This window comes from Misgurnus anguillicaudatus, chromosome 7, assembly GCF_027580225.2.
Source record: "Misgurnus anguillicaudatus chromosome 7, ASM2758022v2, whole genome shotgun sequence".
In the NCBI taxonomy this organism is placed as follows: Eukaryota; Metazoa; Chordata; class Actinopteri; order Cypriniformes; family Cobitidae; genus Misgurnus; species Misgurnus anguillicaudatus.
In genome coordinates this window covers 22965502-22986805 of record NC_073343.2, presented here as the reverse complement: position 1 = coordinate 22986805, position 21304 = coordinate 22965502, and the positions used below count along the sequence as shown (strand labels likewise).

Below are 21304 nucleotides of genomic sequence, written 5' to 3'. Positions count from 1 at the left end.
CCAAACTCGGACTTGTGTCCTTCGTAGTTCGAACTTGCAAGTTCAGACTCGGAAGAACGAACTCCTGACGCGAAATGCATTATGGGAAACTTCGCTGTCATAAGTCCACACAAGTCTCCTCTGATGCATCCTCGATAAAATGGGCGGATCAAGAACACATCCGGGGATTTTATGTGAACTTGGGCTTGATGCGAACTTTGAATTGGAACAGTACTTGGTCCGCAGCTGATGACGTTTCACAAGTCCACAAGAACGCAAGTACAGACAAGAACGCATATTGAGAAACGGCTCTTGTTTCCTGTCTGCCATTATTGGACAAACTGATGAATCCAGGTGTGCCTGACCTCAGTAGTCACAAACAAACTGATTAATCCAGGTGTGCCTGACCTCAGTAGTCACAACAACAATAATCATAGACAACTGGATTAATCAGTTTGTCCAAAAATGGCAGACAGGAAACAAGGAGCTGGCTGAAGTTCAGGAAGTAGTGCAGCTGGGCATAAAGCCTATTGCGCCAAAGAATGAGAAATATTAAATATTTTATCCACCTTGATGGCATGTAAGCGTAATAATTAAAAAAAAAAATTAAATATGATTTTATTAGTTATTTCTAAATGTAAAATTCTATATGTTTTTGTAACATTTGTCTGGACATATGCTGAAAACCAGCTTTTCTAAACAGTTAGACTGTAGTAAAAAACAGTTTTCTAAATAATCTTTGACTAATGATGTAAAAATGTATGTAAAAAAATCATATTACACTAAACTAGATGACTATATTTTATTCCACAAATTTTTATGAATATATATTTATATTTTCATTAAAAAAAATACTAGTTACACACACACACACACACTGGTTACACCACATTGAAATTTTTGCAATTATCCCACAAATTTTCTTTCAAAATGAAATAAAACCATACATTTTAGACTTGGTCCTCAAAAAAGAGAATGTATGCAAGTAATCTGCAAATTTATTTACTTTTTTAACCCTTTTACATTTAATTTAACCATACGAACACAAAATAATTAACATCACATCATTGACCCATTTACATGATTTTACAGAGACTTTATAGGTGTTTTAACTGTTAAAAAAGGTATGTGTGAAAAAAATAAACCGGTGCACTGCCACATCTGTTTTGTGCTAATTCGACCTCTGTGCTCTCCTCAGGATCTTCTTCAAGGTGAAGAGCCGCAGCGCTCACATGAAAAGTCACGCCGAAGCTGAGAAGAAGCAAGCCGCACTCCGACAGCGAGAGGCCGAGCAGCGGGCAGCCGAGCAGCGGGCGGCAGCCGCCCTGCAGGCCGCCCAGCAGAACGGAGCGAGAGCAGATCAGGACAGAACGAGAAGAGCCAGCAGTGACGATTCCTCAGAGGAAGAGGAGGATGCAGATGACGAAGACTGGCACTAGCTAACACTCTTCCTCATACGAACAGACTTTTATTTATTTTTGTTTTTTACCAGCCAACAAGACCCATCCCAAAACTGTTTCAGGGACTAGCTCACTCCCTTTTTGTGTGTGTGCGTGCGTGCGTGTGTGTGTTACATGGTTGTATGAGAGATGTAAAGAGACGGAGAATAAATGCTTGAACAGCATTCAGGGGCTCAGATATAGGGCTATTGGGAGTGTAAGCCATGCCATCTCCATGCGTATGTGAACGTGAATGGGTGCGCGTGTCTTTAAAAATGCACTTTTGGACTCATCCAACACACACTGATTGGACCACAGCACATCTCTACAGTATCTGTGCACAGAACTCACTTATTGTTCTCCTATGAAAAGAACCAGTATGGATTCAGTGCTGTGAATCATGTGAAAGGACACAAACTGAAGCGAGCGGAGGACGCCGTGTTACGTGTGTGTGCACTTTCTGGCGAGTTTAGTCTTTTTTTTCTAAATGAAAACTTTAGTATATTTCTCTTCCACGTGACTGCCAAATGCTTGCACAGACGTGTGTGCGCCTGGTCTATCTGATCTACAGTGCTGTAATTTTGGGCTTTCTCTTCCGGGTATTTTAAAAGAATAGTTCACCTAAAAAAAAGTTTTTATTTAAAGACCCTCTTGTCATTGATCAAACCTTTTAAATAAGACGCAAAAGATATTATAGCAAATGACCAGGGCTGTGAAGCTACCAAAGCACTATGATGAAAATAGTATAGTATATACTGTATGACTCCATGCACTTTATTCAAAAGTCATGTGAATGCAAAAATCAATGCAGTTTGGTAAATATGCATGTGTATAATTTTCTGTTTCAGTCTGTTTTGTCACCATCAGCTATTTTATAGCTTCAGATGACATGATAGTTATATTATGAATTAAATTGAAGTATATTGAATATATGACAGCCCTTGCTTATTGCAAGTTCAGACATTCAGCTTCATTTCTTTTTCTGTAAAGTTTGGAAATGCACGAGGGTTTGAAATAATGACAAAATTGTTGTTTTGGGCTGAACTACTCTTTTAATTTAAAACGGTCACCTCGCTGATGCCTTGATGTTTTTGACATTTTACATGACAATCACTTTTACAACGGTTCCTTTTTATACTCCAGATTATAATGGTTGTCCCTGATATAATCATTTATTGTTATTATTATAATAATTATTGTTACTATTAGCTTTGTATTGTTTTGTCGGAGGGTTTCTTTTTCTCATTTGACTTGAAGATTTAGACATTCGCTACCTGTGATTATCTACAAATGATTGCTGAGAGCATGACCGTGTTTAACAATGATAAAGTGCAATAGCAATAGAGGGACTTTGAGTCCCTCGTCCACTCCGCTTCTTCATTTCGCTCTCAGCATCCTTGAACAAAGTATTATGATGTAATCAACTTATTTTTGTTTTGAGAACAAATCTTTCCATATCCGTTTAATGGAACAGAGATCTGTAGGCTGGTGAGCTTGGATTTCTGTCTCTGCTGGCCAAACACTTAAGCACTTGGCTTTGTCTCCATGGCAACAAAGAGTCTTCGTTTAAAGTACAGACACACAGGGGAGTTCACAGCCAGAAGTAACGACTCCAATTATTGCTAATCACACTGAAGTCTTCTATGCAGTGTGTTTGTTTGCAAGTCTGAATGTGTGTGCGCGTGTGCATGTGTTTATTTGCATGGGTGTGCATGCGTGGTTGTGTGTGTAGGTGATGCATCAAAATTCAAAACAGTTTGGAACCTAAAGCCAAGTGAGAAAAAGAAGCTTCCCGGACTATTTAATGTCTTTTGTTACGTTTAAGAAAACTATATATTATATATTCCTGTTCGTATATGTGAAAAGACTGATTTGCTCAAATATGAAGACATGGGGCATTTGTCAAAAACGATTTAGCCAAGCTTTGTATTATCGTTCATGCTGTTCAGATATGAATATTCTAAAATAATGAATTTTGGGTACGTTGCGAGGGTGCAGCTACCGTTTCTGTCTTTCATTAAGCCAAGGGAAAATTCTTATGTAGACTTTAAAGTATGGGAAATGCTTAAAACTGTATGCACACTTTCTATGCTATTTTCATAGGGGCTTGTACACTAATAATGGATGTGGAAAGATTTCTGAAGTGCTTTTTACTACAGTCTAACTTATTGTATTTCAGTTGTGTTTTTCTCACGTGTTTTAGGATAATAAATATGATAAAACACAATAAAACGTGGCAATGTTTGTAACGTAAATGTGTATGTTAATTTGATACGTATTGATTAGAGGGAACAAAAATTAAAATTATTTATTGAGGATTTTTTATGTTTGTACTGTAGACTAAATATATACATGACACTAGTACTGTAGGCTACTGTGTTGCTTTGCACATTAAAATACAACAGAAAAATTAGTTTCCTAATTTCTTATAGCCAGGATTCATTAAATAATAAGCTTTTACAGTAATCATATTAATATAGTTGCATAAGGGCAAGTGAGATAAAAAAACGGGGAAAATTTTTTTTTCAGTAAATTGCCCACACGATGGCGACATTTTCAACATTATGTTGCAGAAAGATCAGGTAAGCCCTTATTGCAACATTAAAGGGATAGTTTACACAAAAATGACATTTCTGTTATTGTTTACTCACTCTCATGCTGTTACAAACCTTTATAAATGTATTTATTCTGATAAAACGAAGGAAGATATTTTGAGGAATGTTTGTAACCAAACTGTTCATGAGGCTCATTCATAGTATTCTTTTACCCTACTGTAGAAGTAAATGGGGCTCATGGTCGGTTTGGTTACAAACATTCCTTAAAATATTTTTCTTCGTATTCATCAGAAATAATACATTTCTGCAGGTTTGTAACAAAATAAGAGTTGTTAATTTTGGGGTGAACTGTCCCTTTAAGGCCGTTTCTCAATCCAAAGGCTGAGGCCTCCGGAGGTCGCATACGTCATCATGACGTTCTAATTTCAAAATATTAACAATTATAAAGTTGACTATTATGTTTGGTTAATCATAAATTGTTGTAATATGCTTATGACTTGCAAATGTATTGCTCAGTTTACTTAAATAAACCAGGCTCGATGACATAAGCAGGCATCATGCATATGCGACCTCCGGAGGCTGCAGCCTTCAGATCGAGAAACTGCCTAAATATGACTAAAAAATCTAAAGTTTTTAGTTCAAGTTATTGTGTTCGTCATATTTATTGTTAAATCTAGTTATAAGTGTTGGGTAACTCAACCAATTGGATCTTCATTCAACTGGAAAAGTCATTAAAATAAATTCAAGCTGTTGAGCTTTAATTTAATAATTGTAAATAAATGTTAAAAAGGTAAAATGTTTTAAAGAACATTTTGCGTATTTTATCTTCATGTAGCCTACATCAGAATGCCAAATATATGTATTATTAGAATTGGGAAATGTCGTTTCATCGGTAACCCTTGTGGCGCTAGATAGCTGCTAAATAATCCACCTCATATTATCGTGAGCATCATGCACGTGAAAAGCAAAACTGTAATTTTTGACAAGAATATTCAGGTACATAACTAAAACACAAATTGCATAGAAAGTAACAAATAGGCTACTTTACATATTCAAACGAAACACAGGAATGTTTTGACAAGAAAGTTATATTTTGCTACATGTGCACATGCAAACTACACGTCAGACCAAACTTTGTCAAGACAAATTGTTTCTGTTAAGCAGACAAATACATGCTAAAGCTTTCTACTTGAGTCAGAATTTTAAATATTGGCCAGTATATTTGACTAAGTCACTGTGGGCCTATAACATCTCATACAAATGTGTTTTTCATTAAATAAAATAACCTTACATTGATTACCCTGCTGAAAAATTCTAATGGTTTTATTGGGAATTGTATTGGTTCTAATGGAATATGACCAAAAACACACTGCAGTGTATTGGTTTTTGTTGGTCTCTAATGGTATGTATTGGTTCTATGTATTGGTTCTAATGATGTATTGGTTCTAATGGAATATGGCCCAAAACACACAACAGTGTATTGGTTTTTGTTGGTCTCTAATGGTATGTATTGGTTCTATTGGTTCTATGTATTGGTTCTAATGAGTATGTGTTGGTTCTAATGGAATATGGCCCAAAACACACTACAGTGTAGTGGTTTTAATGGAAAAAGCTAATGGTTCCTATTGGTATTTTAATGGAAACCGTTAGAGTTTTCTGTAATGGTTTTATTGTGTTTTTCAGCAGGGTAATAAAGTATATGTTCACAGTATTCAAAATATACATGCACAAAAAAATATGATCCCATGAATATACAGTATTTAGTATATAACGGTGGGCCAGATGAGCGCAGTTGTATGGGATGAATAAATACAATATGGTATTATTAATTTAAGAATAATAACTTATATGTTATCCAATACAATGCAACATAACATACAGGAAATAACTATTATGGCTGCTGGAGAGTGATGGATATAAGATCCATGGCTATTGATCAATATGCTTAAAAGACCCTAACAATCCATTGCATAATCCAAAATAAACAAATGGGGGTTTAGCAACCACAACCCAAAGCAGTGAGAAGTGATTTCGCATGCAATCTAACTCTATTTTTCCTCTTGAAAGAGACACAATGAGAGGTACAATGGTCAGCAAAATCTCTTTAGACAGAAGATGGTAGTTTTTTGTTTCTTAAACAACACATGGAAACCATTAAAGATCAAAGGAGATCAGTTTTGTCTTATAAAAGGACACAGAAAAGGCGTAATTTGCAATGCAAACTAGAGTAAATTGTGTTTGGGGGAAATTCCACAGGGCCATTCATAACAGATGTGATAGTTTTCTTCATTAATCAATGGAAAGCGCAGCAATCACAAGCGTTGTCAGTTGACCCTGATGTCCCTTAGCGTGATAGAGGCATGCTGAAAAAGACAGGAACGGATGATGGATGCTTACAGACCCAGGATTTACTAACCTGTAATTCTGTGTGAACTACAGTATGGACTCATGTTCGAAATGTATAGGGAAGTATAGAAAGAGCTGTGGAATTGAAAAAGCTTTGTACTGATCCACTGAACAGATGTTTTAACACTTGCAATCTCTCGAACAGATGAATTTCACTTAAATACTGTATCTCAAGGTCGACCTTTATTCATTTTATTAATGTAACATTTCCAATTAAAATAAAAATAAGAGTTTGACTGACATCAAAAGGTTCCTCTCCTAAACAGCCAAGAGTTACACTCTCAAAAAATGAAGTTATTTAAGGACAGCACCCTTTCAAAATGTACACATTTGTACCTAAAGAGTGCATGTTAGTACCTCAAAAAGACATACAGATACCTCACAGATATATATTGGCACCTCACAGGTATCTAAAGTACATACAGTATTAGGACCTTACTCACCAGTGACAGCTTTTGTACACTGAGAATCTGAGAAAGTATCAACTATTGCTTTTCTGCGTTTTAGTTATTTGGAAAGTATAACTTATGGGAAAAACATTATGTAGTTCATCATGAGTCATACTGTATTTTTCCAGTGTGATCCCAGAAAAGTCTATGCCTACATTATAATCTCAAAATAAAAGGTACAAAGTTGTCTGGGATGGTACCTTTTAAAAGGTCATAATATGTGCCATTTTGGTACCTTTGAGGAACCAATACTTAAGGTACCCATGTGTACCTTTGAGGTACCAATATGCACCTTTTAGGTACAAAAAGTGTACTTTTTGAAAAGGTACCGCCCCAGTGACAAATTTTGTACTGGCTTGTGCCCGTATGTCTAAGAGTGTAGTGGCCAAAAGTGATGATCTTTGCTCTTTATTCATATTTAAAGATACATAAAAAGTTTGTATGCATGTTGCATTGGTGTGTTTGGAGAATAAACTGATGTTCAACTTTGAGAAGGATTTAAGAATGCTTGGCAAAAAATGACACACATCACATAAGCAGTTTCTAAAGACATAAAACAATGACTACAAAATATTAGCACAAAAGAGGATCAACAAATGTAGAGTTTCGTTGCAAAACGAGATAACTCTGTTTTTTTTTCAGAAATCTCATTTTTTGGTTGTGCATTCCAATTGAAATCAATTCAACTGCAGTTGGTTTGTTTTGATTTAAACCTTCATAACTTAAAAAATACAGCTAAGTAGCACCATAAAACAAAATAATAACATGATAACATAATAATAAACATGTTTTGACAAAACTGTAAAAAATTGATTTATCTCGTTTTGCAACGAAACTCTTCAAATATTAATAACAGATACAATTCTAGTCAGTATGCTTTATTACCTGTGAGCTTTTTGTTCTTTTATGCATTTTTTAAATATATTTTAATAAAACCAACGCTAGGCTATCTCATGAAAATTCGTACATATTTTACGAGTTGGCTCATTCGTATTAATTCATACGACCATGGGCCTCATTTATAAAATGCTGCGTAAAGGTGTATGTGTGATTCATAAACCGAACGTACGCGCAAAAAATGCGTGTACCCCTTTCAAATCTATAAATTGCAAATGAACTTGAACTTGTGCGCAGTCGAGCAGTTTCAGATCTCTGCCTTTAAACAACGCCCAATTAATGTCGTAGACATATAAAAGAGCGTTTGTCAATGTTTAATCGAATTTGCCGTGGATTTTTGCGTACGCACACTTTATGATCAAATTTGTACGTACGCACGCTTTATAAATGAGGCCCCTCATTCGTAAGTTTTTGTACAATTTGCTTTGACCCCTGTGATGCTGGGGTTAGGACAGTGCGGGGTTAGGGGTTTATTTAAGTCTAGGGCTAGTCTAATCCCTGTCTGGGAAACCGCCCCTAAAAGTTTAATGTTTTGTCCATTTTGTATCACCGACCCACCTCATACTTTAATGGTGAGGGGGCATTAAAAGCAAATATTGTACAACCCCCCAACATCACTTTTGGCCACTTGTATATAGTTTTTGGTATAGAGATGGCTTTAAAGATGTATTTAAAGCTATACAGTTAGATAAATAGTAAATTTCATGTCTACCTTTTACATAAAGGAGAAGTAGACATGAAAACCATATCCACAAAGCAATAATCAGTTCTTCATGTGTGTTTGCATTGCATCCTTTCTTATTAATTACAACCTTTATTACATCCTCAGGGGAAAATCTCATAGGGTTGTGTCTTCCAGTTAAACTTCCATTTCGATTTACAGCTAGACCCACGGTTATATTAATTATAGTGTAATTTGCATTGAACAGTCTTGTTTTATAACTTCCTAAACAGAAAACTTCCATATAAAAGACAACAGGGGGCTGCCTGCAGGGATGGCGCTTTAACTTGCTTTGCTGATTCAAACTCTCAGTGGAAATCATCGCCTCAATTTTCATGGATTCTGTAAAGGAAGTTCAGACCTGTTCACTATTCAGCAGTGTAACAGAGACAGATGTGTGGCCTCTCACACCTCACAGGTGCTCACATCAAACCTCTTTCCTCTTCCTTTCTCACTGAATTCGTTCGAGCACGCGTTGGCTCATTCATTAAACATTTGCCCAAATGAGCTGCCAATCGGTACAGATTGCTTCCAGCCTTGCTCGGCCATTTGTAAGAAGAGAGAGGGAGAGAAAATAAATGGTGAAAGAGAAGGAAACGGACAGATTGTTCATTAAATTCTTAAATGTAAAGCAAATTAACAAAGATGAGGAACAGATTCAACATCAAACTTTTGCTTTTCTTGTGTTATATTTTGGCCCGTTATATTTATTTTGCCTTGTTGCACTTTTTTGATTAATTCATGAGATTTATTTGGAAAACTTTTCTGGAAAATGTACTAAATGTTTCATGGCAGCTTCTCAGAGCTCAACCACACACATAATACTTCATTCCTTTAGGTGTTACTATTCATTTTCCATTAATGAATTTCTAACATGTAATGCAATAATATCATTCAGTTTTTATAAAGTGTTGGCCTTTTTATAGGAGTTGGCTGAGAGTCAGGTTGGCAGATTTAAAACGCCTGATGTAGATGATTAAGATTTGGCTACGTAATAAACAACAGCTCATTCTTGTGATCCTGAAATGAGAGGGAATGTTTGGAGCTTTGTTCCTAAAACTTATTGCTTTAATCATTGGTGTCTGCTAAGACAAACATCTGTATTAATAATGCTTTGAACAAAATCCTGAAGCCTAAATATTAAATTCCAGCACATAACTCAACCTGGGTTGTTTGTAGATAAATAATTGTGTGGATTTTGAGAAGAAAGGTCAGCTTAATATAGATAAGCAATAGATGTCCAGCTGTGAACAATTGACATATTTGCTCTTTATTCAAATATTTGCATTAAAATGTTTGTATGCCTGTTGCATTGGTGTGTTTGGAAAATAAACTTAAACTTAGCTTTAAGAAAACTTTAAAGGTGCTGTAGAATGTAAAACTGTATTTACCTAAGCATAGATGAATAAAAAGTGTTGTGTACATGGTAATGACATATTGTGAGCGTCAATCACGATTGTTTCCTCTTTCTTATGTAAACCTTGTGTATGCAAACCCTGCTGAATAAAACAATATTACAGAAAATTCTAATGGTTACCATTAAAATACCAATAGGAACTATTAGCTTTTACCAAACTTGTGGTCACCAGCTAAACCAGCACCAAACCAGCATGGGAATTATGCTGGTCTATGCTGTTTTTCAGCTGGGTTGTAATAGCAGCTCATATACTTTGATGTTTGAATATAGATTCAACTCCAATAAAACACATCTGTGTTACCTTATCACGATCATACAAAATTACAGGCGGATGTGGAACCAAACGTTGCGTCCGAAATCGTGTACTGTGACATATGCACTACTGAATATGCTGGTCTTGATGGTATGCTGTTTTTTCAGCAGAGAAATATATAAACTTTAAAAATGGTGAGTTGCTGTCAAGCTAAAGTAAACGATAGTTTTGTAGATAAATGTTTCATTAAAATGTCTATTCGAGAACGAATGTGGAAATAAATAGCATGTTTATAAGGTCATGAAAAACAACAGTAATAAAATGAAATGTCCTGGGAAAGGCTTATATCATTACTGGTACGATATAATTGGTGAAAGGTTTCCATATAAAACTACTGCGTTATTTTTGAGGAAAAGCAATAAACCTCTTTGGTCCGTAACATCGTAATGCTTGCCCACTTTAACATTGCTTTCACAGAGGGGAAACTGACAAATGCCCTGTCATAAAATTAAAAGTTTATAAGACTGCCCTTAAACAAAAGGACTACAATTTTCGAAGTAAAATGTGCAGTTGGTATACCTAATGCAGTCAGTCTGTTTGGATATATATTTTCCTGCTTTAAATTAAACCAGTTCTTTAAAATGTTGCAGCAGAAAGGGTTTCACAAGATAAGCTTTTTTTGTGTGTGAAAATCAAACACATGTATAAGATGTAGGTGCATATAATGCATATTTATTTGACTTTATTTGTATACATTAAAGGAAAACACCACCGTTTTTCAATATTTTACTATGTTCTTACATTAACTTAGACAAATGAATACATACCTATCTTTTTCAATGCATGCACTTTTAATCTGTGTACAGTGCATCGTTAATGGATTAGCATTTAGCCTAGCCCCATTCATTCCTATGGCTCCAAACAGGGATGAATTTAGAAGCCATCAAACACTTCCATATTTTCCCTATTTAAAGACTGTTACATGAGTAGTTACACGAGTAAGTATGGTGGCAGAAAATAAAACTTTTGTTTGGAGCAATAAGAATGAATGGGGCTAGGCTAAATGCTAACACATTTAAGAAGCGCTGTAAAAAGATTAAAAGTGCACGCATTGAAAAAAGATAGTTATGTATTCATTCATCTAAGTTGAGGTAAGAACATAGTAAAATATAAAAAAACGGTGGCGTTTTCCTTTAAGATGCACCACATTGAGGCCACATGTTCCAAAAATAAACATTTTACTCACCCTCATGTTCTTCTAAACCTATGAGATATTATAATAAATGATGTTAACCACATAATTGTCGGCACCCATTGACAATTTTTTTCCTACCTGTATACATTTCTTTGTTGTGCTTAAAGGTGCAGTGTGTACATTTTAGCGGCATCTAGTGCTGAGGTTGCAACCAATGGCTTAATCCACTGCTCACCCCTTGCTTTTGAAACACATAGAGAAGCTGCCACTGGACAAACATGTCATCGTCGGAGACAACTTAGTAACAAAAAATTGTCCATAAAGGGCTTCTGTAGAAAAATGGTGGCACAAAATGGTGACTTCCATGTGAGGGGACCCTTTTTGTATGTAGATAAAAAGGTCTCGTTCTAAGGTAATAAACACGTAACGGTTCATTATGAAAGGTCTTATACACCCTTGATAATATAGTTTTTAATATTATTTTGCATTTCTGTCAAGAAATCCTTCTAAAAATTACACACTGCACCTTTAACGCAAAGGAAGATATTTTAAGCACTTTTGACTTCCATAGTATTATTTTTTCCTACTATGGAAGTCAATGTTGCTCCTGCCTTCTGGTTGATTATTCTGTGTGTTCAGAAGAACAAAGAAATGTATATAGATTTGTGGGTGAGTAAATAATGACAGAATTTTCATGTTTGGGTATCCCTTAAATCGTAAATTGTCACTATTCAGCATGTGTCACATTTTAGATCAAGAGGAGTTTCAGTCAAATTGTTTAGTCTCAAAACGATTCAGTCAAAGAAATTTTCTTCCTGTGAGGTAACTGCAATAGCGGAGAGATGGCGGTGGCTCAAACTTGCACAGCGGCATGATTTCAATTAGATTTCTATAAAAATAGACGCATATGTGCCCAGTGCAACTTTCATTAAAAAATATTTTAAATGGCAAAGCTGACTTTTGGAAAATAACACCCCATTCTCTTGCTGCCTTTTTCCTCCAGATCATAATAGGATAAAGGACCTTTGTTTAGGGGTAAATGCGGCCAAGTTACTGTTGCCCCCTGTTTGTGTCTGTTACCATAGCGACTGCTGTCCTCTGACCCGCCAGCAGTTGTTCAATAATGGATGGTGGAAAGGAGCGAAAGAGGTGCGGGTACACACAAGTCAAACAGCCGACGGGCGGAAGTCTCTGATCTCTGTGATGTATATGACACTCCCTTTCTGAATCACATCGAAATGTATGTGGGTTCGGTGGGAGCATACATGTGTTCACTCTGGTATGTAACCATACAAGGATATTGTAAATACAGGCCCATTGTGACACTTTGAATCAAAAGTTACCAATTAATCCCTTGGGCGAGCTGTTTCCCGGACATCAGCAGCGATTTGATAGTGGGCTGCCTCTGAATTTACGCACATCTGTTCCACAGCTCTGGAAACTGTTACAATACTAGTCATTATTATAAGCTTTTAAAGACATCTGTTAGCTGCTGAAAGTGGAAATGGCTTGATGATGCTGTCAACCAGTAATGTGTTTACAAAAGCAAGATCATTTGAACAAAAACGCAGTAGTTTAAAACAGACATTTATTGTATACAATGTTCACTTCAATTAAAAACAGAATGAAACATCACTCTATGCCGCTAAATCAGACAGCATTTTTATACAAATTAGTAGTTTCAAAATGATTTGGTCATGTTTATTTTTGGTTTAGCCATAGGTGGATAAAATAGTGGCATCCATGCCTCTAAAAACATCCTTTTAAAGTGTAAACCTGTAAATGAAAAAGAAGACCATGTTAAATATCTTTTATTTTAAGTGTTACGTAAAACAATTGATAAGTTTACAGTATAAAGTTAGCTTACCTGTATAACAGTTTATTTAAATGTGTGGCTTTCAGTACCGCCACGTCCAAACCCTAAAGGGTAGAGAAAACAAAAGCGAAAAAATATGAGGATATTTGTCCACATTAAGCGAGTCCGGACATCCAAAAAAATATCAATCTGTACTCATGTTTGGGAAACATGGATGTGTTATAGATGTAACAAAAACAGGACACAATGTTTTTGGGAAACGACATACTTTGTAGGAATTCTGTGAACTTAAAGGCACAAACCAGAAGATATAATACCAAACATATGGAGAAAGGACAGCTCTTCAAAGAACATTTAATATTTATTTTTATTTAACATTTGTATGTGCATTTATGAGAAAGAAACAACGTTATGGATGTGGCATTTCTTAGTTATGGATGTGAAAATTCTGAAATTTGCACTTACTCAACTATGGAAAATGATAAAAAATGCTTTAAAAACTTTATCAGAGACTTTGCATGAACATTTAAACCACCAAATATTGACATCTGAGATGTCAGTATGGTTAAAACATTTCTTTTTATTGTTCAAGTTGACATTTGCATGGAATTGCTCGTTTGATCTTAGCTTAGCAGGCTAATTGATTAGCATGGTATCCATAAAAAAGGCATGCATGAAGCCTAGCAGGCTAAACCCTGCACCTAATCCCAACTTCACAGGGGTCAAGGCAAAACGTACAAAAATCTACGATTAGCCTGCTAAGCTAAGTTCCATGCATGCATTTTTATGAAAACACAAAATAAGAAACATTTAAATAATTAGGTCATATATCATATAAAAGACATTATTAATTTGCATATTTTCATGGTTAGGAACATAAATGATTAAGTGGTAATGTTTGTAAATAAAACACATATCTGAGATTTTTAATGTGTAGGTGTAATGTGGATTTAAGCAAACGCTGTCTCACGAGAATTTGTGCATATTTTACGAGTTGACTAATTCATATTAATTCATACGACCACATTCATAGATTTTTGTACGATTTGCCTTGACCCCTGTGACGTTGGGGTTTAGGGGGCGGAGTTTGTTATTGTTTTTCATGAGAATCGTACGTTTTTGCATGATTAACTTCGTATGAATTCATACGAATTAGCCAACTCGTAAAATATGTATGAATTCTCGCGAGATCAGGCTGGTTTAAGCGGCATCTAGCGGTGAGATTGCGAATCGCACCAACCTCAACTTCGAAACGCAATGAGAAGCTATGATAGCCACCACAGAACAAACATCGTCGTCTAATGCTACGTACACAACAAACGCAGGGCATCGCGTTACTCGCTCTAGATTACTCGCGGGATTTAACTTCGTGTCATGCAAATTTTCGCTCGAGTTGAATATTTTCAACTTAGGCGAAGACGCGTTTGAGGCGAATAGTGCGTGTTTTCGTGGCAAACGCGCCAGCCATATTGCGTCATTCGCATTGCCCCATGCAAGGACGCATCTGATAGCGTCATTCGGATTGTCTTTGCGCAAATCGTTGAACTCGCGTCTGGTGTGAACCCACATAATACATACAGATTTTACCAGGTGGTTAACAGACAACGTTGGGACGAAACACGCTCTATAGAACAGTTTGCCCGTTGTCCATTTTTACATTGGGTGTTGCTGCAAAATGGAAGATGATTGTATCTTAAAATTTTGAATAACTTATGGGTGAAAGGGAATTCGTGTGTATTTTATATGTTGGCAAATCATACAAAAGCATAAATGAAACCCCGCCTCTAAACCCAATGTCGCTGGATGTGAAAGCAAATCGTACAACACCAACATACAAAAAAGATCATACGAATTCATACAAAATATTAATAACCACCTGGTAAAATCTGTATGTATTATCATAAAATTGTGTTGGTTTAGTAATGATCAGAGACTCTCCCACAACACTCCCCTAAAGGTTTATGAAGTAAATCAGTACGTACAATGCAATGCTCCAGTAAAACGATAACCTTACAGCGCATAAACAGAGCAATTATCCGTGACTTTGACACATTGCAGATTGGTGACTCACCTTTGGGTCCAAAGAGTGCAGCGTAGCATGGGTTGTTACAATAGGGTTTTCCTTCATGCTCTGAGGTAAAATGCATTCATCAATGCAGAGAATATTAATGGAGTTTAATGGGGTCCATAACAATCTGAAAGTGTAACCCCTTAGTTTTGTCAGGTAAAAATTGCCAAAAGTCTCTCCATTAAACCTAACTAATAAATGAATCTGTGCTCTGTTCCAAAAAGTGCTTGGCGGTATAATGTGCATTTTTTTAAAAAAAGCTATTAACTTACCTCTGCATGTGAGCCTGCTGAGAGGGTCTTATTGCATTTCTCACACTTCAGACAGGGTCTGTGCCAGTCTTTGCCAAGTGACGAAACTCTCTCCGCTGAAACACACCGATAAACATCATTAATTCAAACATATATTTAAAACATGTACAGTACATTCAGGCAAATGTTGAAGATGATCCTCCAGAATGCATATTTTCCAAATTAAGGACAAACTGAAATAATTTATCCAATAATTTACCCAAATCCTGACATTTTCTTATGAAATCAGTGTAGAAAATGCAATGAAAGACAGGAAGAATCTACCATCACTCATTATTCTCACAGATGTTTTTATAAAGGGTTCAGCACAAAGTCATCCAGACATGGACAAACTGGCTGATTTGGCACGCTCGTGAAGTTCATGTAGGGACGGGATAAGCTTGTAAAGTCAACAAAGCTCATGCTCTGAAAAGCCTGAACTGTTTGGAGATCAGACGGATAGTCTCTGTCTGCGTCCGGCGAGCTTGAAGGATTAAAACAAGTCTTTTCGAATCTGTATGATCTCTCCGATAAAGTCATGACAGTGAGAACACGGGTGGGTGCGGACCCAGGACACTCCCAAAGGAATTTATTCCTCCCTTCCCTTATAAAAGAGGGCGATAAAGAAGCCATTATCTACGGCAGACAGAAACAGCCGTTATGGTGAACATTGTAAAATAAGTGGGAAGATGAGACAAACTTTTGCATGCTTGGACGTCTCCAGTGGAGGAGACGCTCAATTTGTTCCTTTTATGAGGGAGGTTTTAGGCACAGTCTGCTTAAAAGCATGCTCCTCATGTTCAAAAGATTTATCGCTCTTTGAGTTTAAAGCCACTTTCAGCTTTTTGGCAAGAGCAACCCAAGGATGCACAAAGGGGGGATTAACACTTGCCGTCATGCGTGTTAAAAATGAAATGAGCTGTTAGCACAGGCTCCAGACACAGTGTGTTGAAGGGGAGCACATGCAGTACATTATGACTATTGTTATGGAGTGCTGCAAGCTGCTATAATTGCCGCTGGTCTCAGATGACACAGTAAGTCATGTCACATTATACAGGAAGCTCTTTTGTTCAGTGCTGGACACATGATTCGGACAAATTTGGAGAGTTGGATGCAGACTCAATGGTCCATGTGAGAAATAACATTTGGAAAGGACAAACAAGGCAGAAAGGAATTCACTGGGTTTGGGAGCAGCAGTCTGTCCCAATACTGCCAAGAATGAGTTGGGTCATCTAAACCACACCTATAGGGCTGTTATTACCTAACTTCCTTCAGCAGGCCAACACACACTTATCTTTTTTTTGGTACATTGGACTGTTTCAATACAAAGTGTCCTAGACTGACTGTACAATCTATAAACCACTGATTTGCAGTAATAACATTTGCAGTTTGTTGAATTTCTAATCATTTTTTACACAAACAACACAAACAAACAAAACTATGGATAAAGAAATGGTGCTATGAATTTTTTTTTACACTTGTTTTACATGTATTTCCTATCCCAGCATGCAGTGACTTTAAAAGTGAGGGTTGATGTGCACTGTGATGCTACCAGGAAAAAGCTTTTTTTTGTGGTTTAGCATCCGGCCAAAAATAGCAACTTTTGCGCAACCAATGCTATGCATCTGTTTGTGTGCCAAATATGGGGGGAGAGTTTGGGGAAATTTGTTTAAAAAGTTATTATTACACTGTTTAACTTTACACTGTTTAAGTAAATTGCTTAGATAGCATATCTCAAAATGGATTTGCATTTTATTGACTTTTAGTAGATCTCTAGTACATTCATCTAGTAGGCGTACCTCAGAATAACTGAAAAATTGTGTATTTTTTTAAATGAACCCCTTGTTTCATTTACGAAACACCTGCACTGAATGATATCAAATCAACATATTAAACAGTTGAAATTATTTCACTTAATTCGTTAAGTTAAAGTAACAAAAAATGTAAGTTATGTCAACTTATCAAAAGTCAAAACTTAAAATAGGAGGTTGATTTGAATCAAGTTGCTTTAACTTTATGCCGTTGCAGCGGGAGAACTTTGGCGGAAAAATGTGCCGCTTTAACCAATCAGGAGCTTGCTCTAGTAGTGATGTGATTACAGGAAGGGAGCAGAGTCGCAGAAGCCCCTCCCATGACGTGAATTTCCGCGTGAATGTCTCGATGACTAGAATAAAGCGAGTAAACTCAAAATGCTCAAGCGGCAAACTAGACGCGGTAGACGCGAATTTAACACCTCAAAACCCGGCTGGTATTATGCTACGTACACACCAAACGCAGGGCATCGCGTTACTCACTCTAGATTACTCGCAGGATTTCAATTCGTGTCATGCGTTTTTTCGCTCGAGTTGAATATTTTCAAGACGCGTTTGAGGCAAATAGCGCGTGTTTTCGTGGCAAGTTATGTCAACTTATCAAAAGTCTTAAAATAGGAGGTTGATTTGACTTGAATAAAGTTGTTTAAACTTCATGCTGCATTTTATTTACAGTGTTAAGTCTTTTTTTGGTTACTGCACCGGGTGGAAATATTTTTTAATTACAATCTCTCTTTTTTAATCTTTATGGTGTAATTTTTTTACTTTGTAACTTAACTTATGCTGCATTCACACCAGCCGCAGTAGAGGCGTCAAACGCAGGTGATTTCAATGTTAAGACAATGTGAAGACGCGTTGACGCGCGTCTGGAGGTCTCGCGGCGTGAATGAGGCATTTAGCACAGCAACATCATTCGTTGCGCGAATTGAGCGTTGCAGCGGGAGATGCGTGAGTTGAAAAATTTTAACTTTGGCGGAAAAATGTGCCGCGTTAACCAATCAGGAGCTTGCTCAAGTAGTGACGTGATTACAGGAAATGAGCGGAGTCGCAGAACCCCCTTCGATGACGCAAATTTCCGCGTGAGTGATAGAATTTCACGTGCGGCTTTCATGCGTGAATGAAGCGAGTAAACTCAAAATGTTCAAGCGGCAAACTAGACGCGGTAGACGCAAATTTGACGCCTCAAACGCGGCTGGTGTTATGCTACATACACACCAAACGCGGGCCATCGCGTTACTCGCTCTAGATTACTCGCAGGATTTAACTTCGTGTCATGCAAATGTTTCACTCGAGTTGAATATTTTCGAAGACGCGTTTGAGGCGAATAACGCGTGTGTTCGCAGCAAACGCGTCGCCCATATCGCGTCATTCGCATCGCCCCACGCATAGTCGCGTCTTTGCATTGACTTTATATCTACTCTCGCAAATCGTTGAACTCGCATCTGTTGTGAACCCTAAGTAAGACTGATTCAATATGTAGATTAAATAAGTAACAGTGAATGAAAACGGAACAGTAAAAAAGTTTGTTTAACTTAAAAAAGTAAGTTACGTGGTTGCCTTAAAGTTAATTCAACTTAGATGACATAACAACTTTTTTCAGTTAACTTATATTTTTAAGTTAAATTAACTGAAAATTTTAAGGCAACTTAAAAAAGTAACTTACTTTTTTATGTTGAACCAACAAATTATTTTTTTCCAGGACGTTAAGAGATTTTTTTTGAGAGAGAGTTTACAGATTTAGAACAGCTTTTGTAGAGAACAGTAAATATAAAAGTAAATTTTTTTGCAGGAATTATGTAATGTGGGATAAGTGAAGAGACATCTGAGAGCATCTTTATTGCTATCGGAGGAAATCCAACAAGCTTACATAACAGACAGAACTTGATGAATATCCCACGCCCAAATATAAACTACACAACAACTGCTATATGAAATATTCAACGGTTCAGATTCATAGAATGACCTTGTGTTTTAAAACACCTAAGGGAGTCTACTAGATGTAAATTAATGTAAATCAATATACAGATAGAAGACCGAATGGATGATCAATTTAACAGACAGATAAACCCCAAGCCCTGACTCTCTCAATAGAGAGAACTGATTTTGTCTTATCATTATTTGAAAATATCAATATTATATATTGCACTAAATTCCACAGGGACTTCTTTGCGGAAGCAAGTGTTTGCAAACATGTGACATAATATCATCTGCCTCGCATGTTATTCTTGAATGCATATAAACAAAGGGTGTATTAAAAATTCAAATAAGTTGACTAAATAAACCATGCAAACAGGTTACTTTACAATGCAAAACAGTATATTAGTCAACATGTTTTGCATTTATACCAACGAGTACACTGACAAACATGTAGCATTTAATGTTCCTATTTATTGTTTATTATTTGTAAAAATTTGACTACTAAGAATAAAGTAAAGCCTGTGCATACTTACTTTTTATAAGTAACACTTAATACCACATGCAGTCCAACATGGACTGCATGAAGTTTTAACTCTCTAAAGTGTAAATAAATTCTTATAATATACTATATACTGTATATACTGTAATACAAATTGTTATAATTCTATAATATACTGTATTACTTAATTATTACCGCTGCAAATGTTAAAGTCAAATGAGTCTGCACAAACTACTTTTGCATTAGTTTCAAACAGGAAGTCACTTCATCATGTTTCAGTTGACAGCAGGCTTCCTTGCTAATCTCCAGAGCGTTTGGTAAATCATTTATTCAGTCTAGTTTACAATGTTTAAGTTAAAATAAACAGCAAGCTATAACAACAAAGTAAAGCCTTAAATAAATGTAAATTTATTTAATTTTTTAAGTTGCCTATATACACGAATATCTTACATAAGTTTCCTTACCAAAGTACACTTCCTTCTCGCACTTGGGGCATTTAGGCATGTTTGCAGTATTTTAGTCCCCTGACGGAGAAAAAAGTCCTGTTTGTGAAGAGTTGAGAGATGGAGAGCAGCAACGTCCACCTGCAAGCAGCCACGCCTTTGGATTGAGCTCGTCCAACATACAGCCTTATTTATAGCGTGTGCACACGCGACGGGGGGAGAGAGAGAGCGAGAGAGAGGCAGACCCAGAGCGGGGTTGTGCGCGTGCACGAAAAAAGAATATGCACGCTGTTTCTAAATTTCCTGTAGCCTATTTGTAATTTTTTTCTTGCAGCTGTATATGAAGTTGAATCATTTGATATATATTTTCTCCAAATGGACAATTAGGCTGAATTTTGGTCGTTTGGAGATCATAACAACAGATTTTAAGTTCAGTCAACTTATTGCTTTTGGTCTAAACACTCATGAAAGAACAGGAACTTTTTACAGCTGTTGAACTTGACAAAATTATTTATTTTTTTATTTTTATCACTATATTATTCTTAAACCACGTGTTAGGCTATTTGTTTAATGACTTTTATTATAAAATGTGGAAAATATTAAAATAAAAAAACTAGCAGGTGTGTCTTTTTCAAAGCACACGCACAAGAGGAGAGAATTGTGTTCATTTGAATAAGTTTGCAGAAAGTTGTGCAAATACTGGAGCCTCGTCATTGTGTGCGTGAATAGCTTTTATCAGTTTTGCACAGAAAACAAATGAGCTCTGTGCTTGAAATGGACAGAAACATGATACGGTCTTTACAAACCTATATTTTATTTCAGTGGGATTGGCCTTGACAAATGACTATGCAATAAATGTCTTATGCCTCACGTAATATACACAAAACAGTCACGTCACCTGGAATAGGTGGCTATATCTGATGTCATCAAACACCACCAAAGCTTCAGAAATACACTGTTTTGCTCTGTCTTTGAAATAGTTTTTAAAATTTCAATAGGTGATGCGCAAATTGGATGGGTTTGAGAAATATTTGAGAAATTAGCTTTCAGTAATAAGATAACTAAATACAGGGCAGCTATGCAATGAAGCATTGTGTATATGAAACTATGTTTGTTTATGTCTATGTGTTGTTGGCATCTATGTGCATG

General features: G+C 36.3%; 2 protein-coding genes across 3 annotated transcripts in view; one reads left to right on the top strand and one right to left on the bottom strand.

Annotated features, from left to right (window-relative positions):
* Positions 1-3673, top strand: part of LOC141348965 (mitotic deacetylase-associated SANT domain protein-like) — a 36828-nt gene extending 33155 nt beyond the window's left edge. For both annotated transcript variants that reach the window (XM_073869596.1, XM_073869595.1), the window contains exon 13: positions 1178-3673. In XM_073869596.1, the coding sequence (XP_073725697.1) occupies positions 1178-1418 (241 nt within the window). In that variant the 3' untranslated portion in view covers positions 1419-3673. The remainder of the gene's footprint in view (positions 1-1177) is intronic.
* A 9208-nt stretch (positions 3674-12881) lies between these two features.
* LOC141365343 (cysteine-rich protein 1) lies at positions 12882-20337 on the bottom strand. The gene is made up of 5 exons (XM_073869594.1): positions 20177-20337; positions 15468-15562; positions 15199-15256; positions 13179-13231; positions 12882-13087 (listed from the first exon to the last, which is right to left on the bottom strand). Exons 1-4 carry the CDS (start codon positions 20214-20216, stop codon positions 13191-13193), a joined length of 234 nt encoding a protein of 77 aa, XP_073725695.1. The 5' UTR covers positions 20217-20337; the 3' UTR covers positions 12882-13087; positions 13179-13190.
* Positions 20338-21304: the final 967 nt, after the last annotated feature.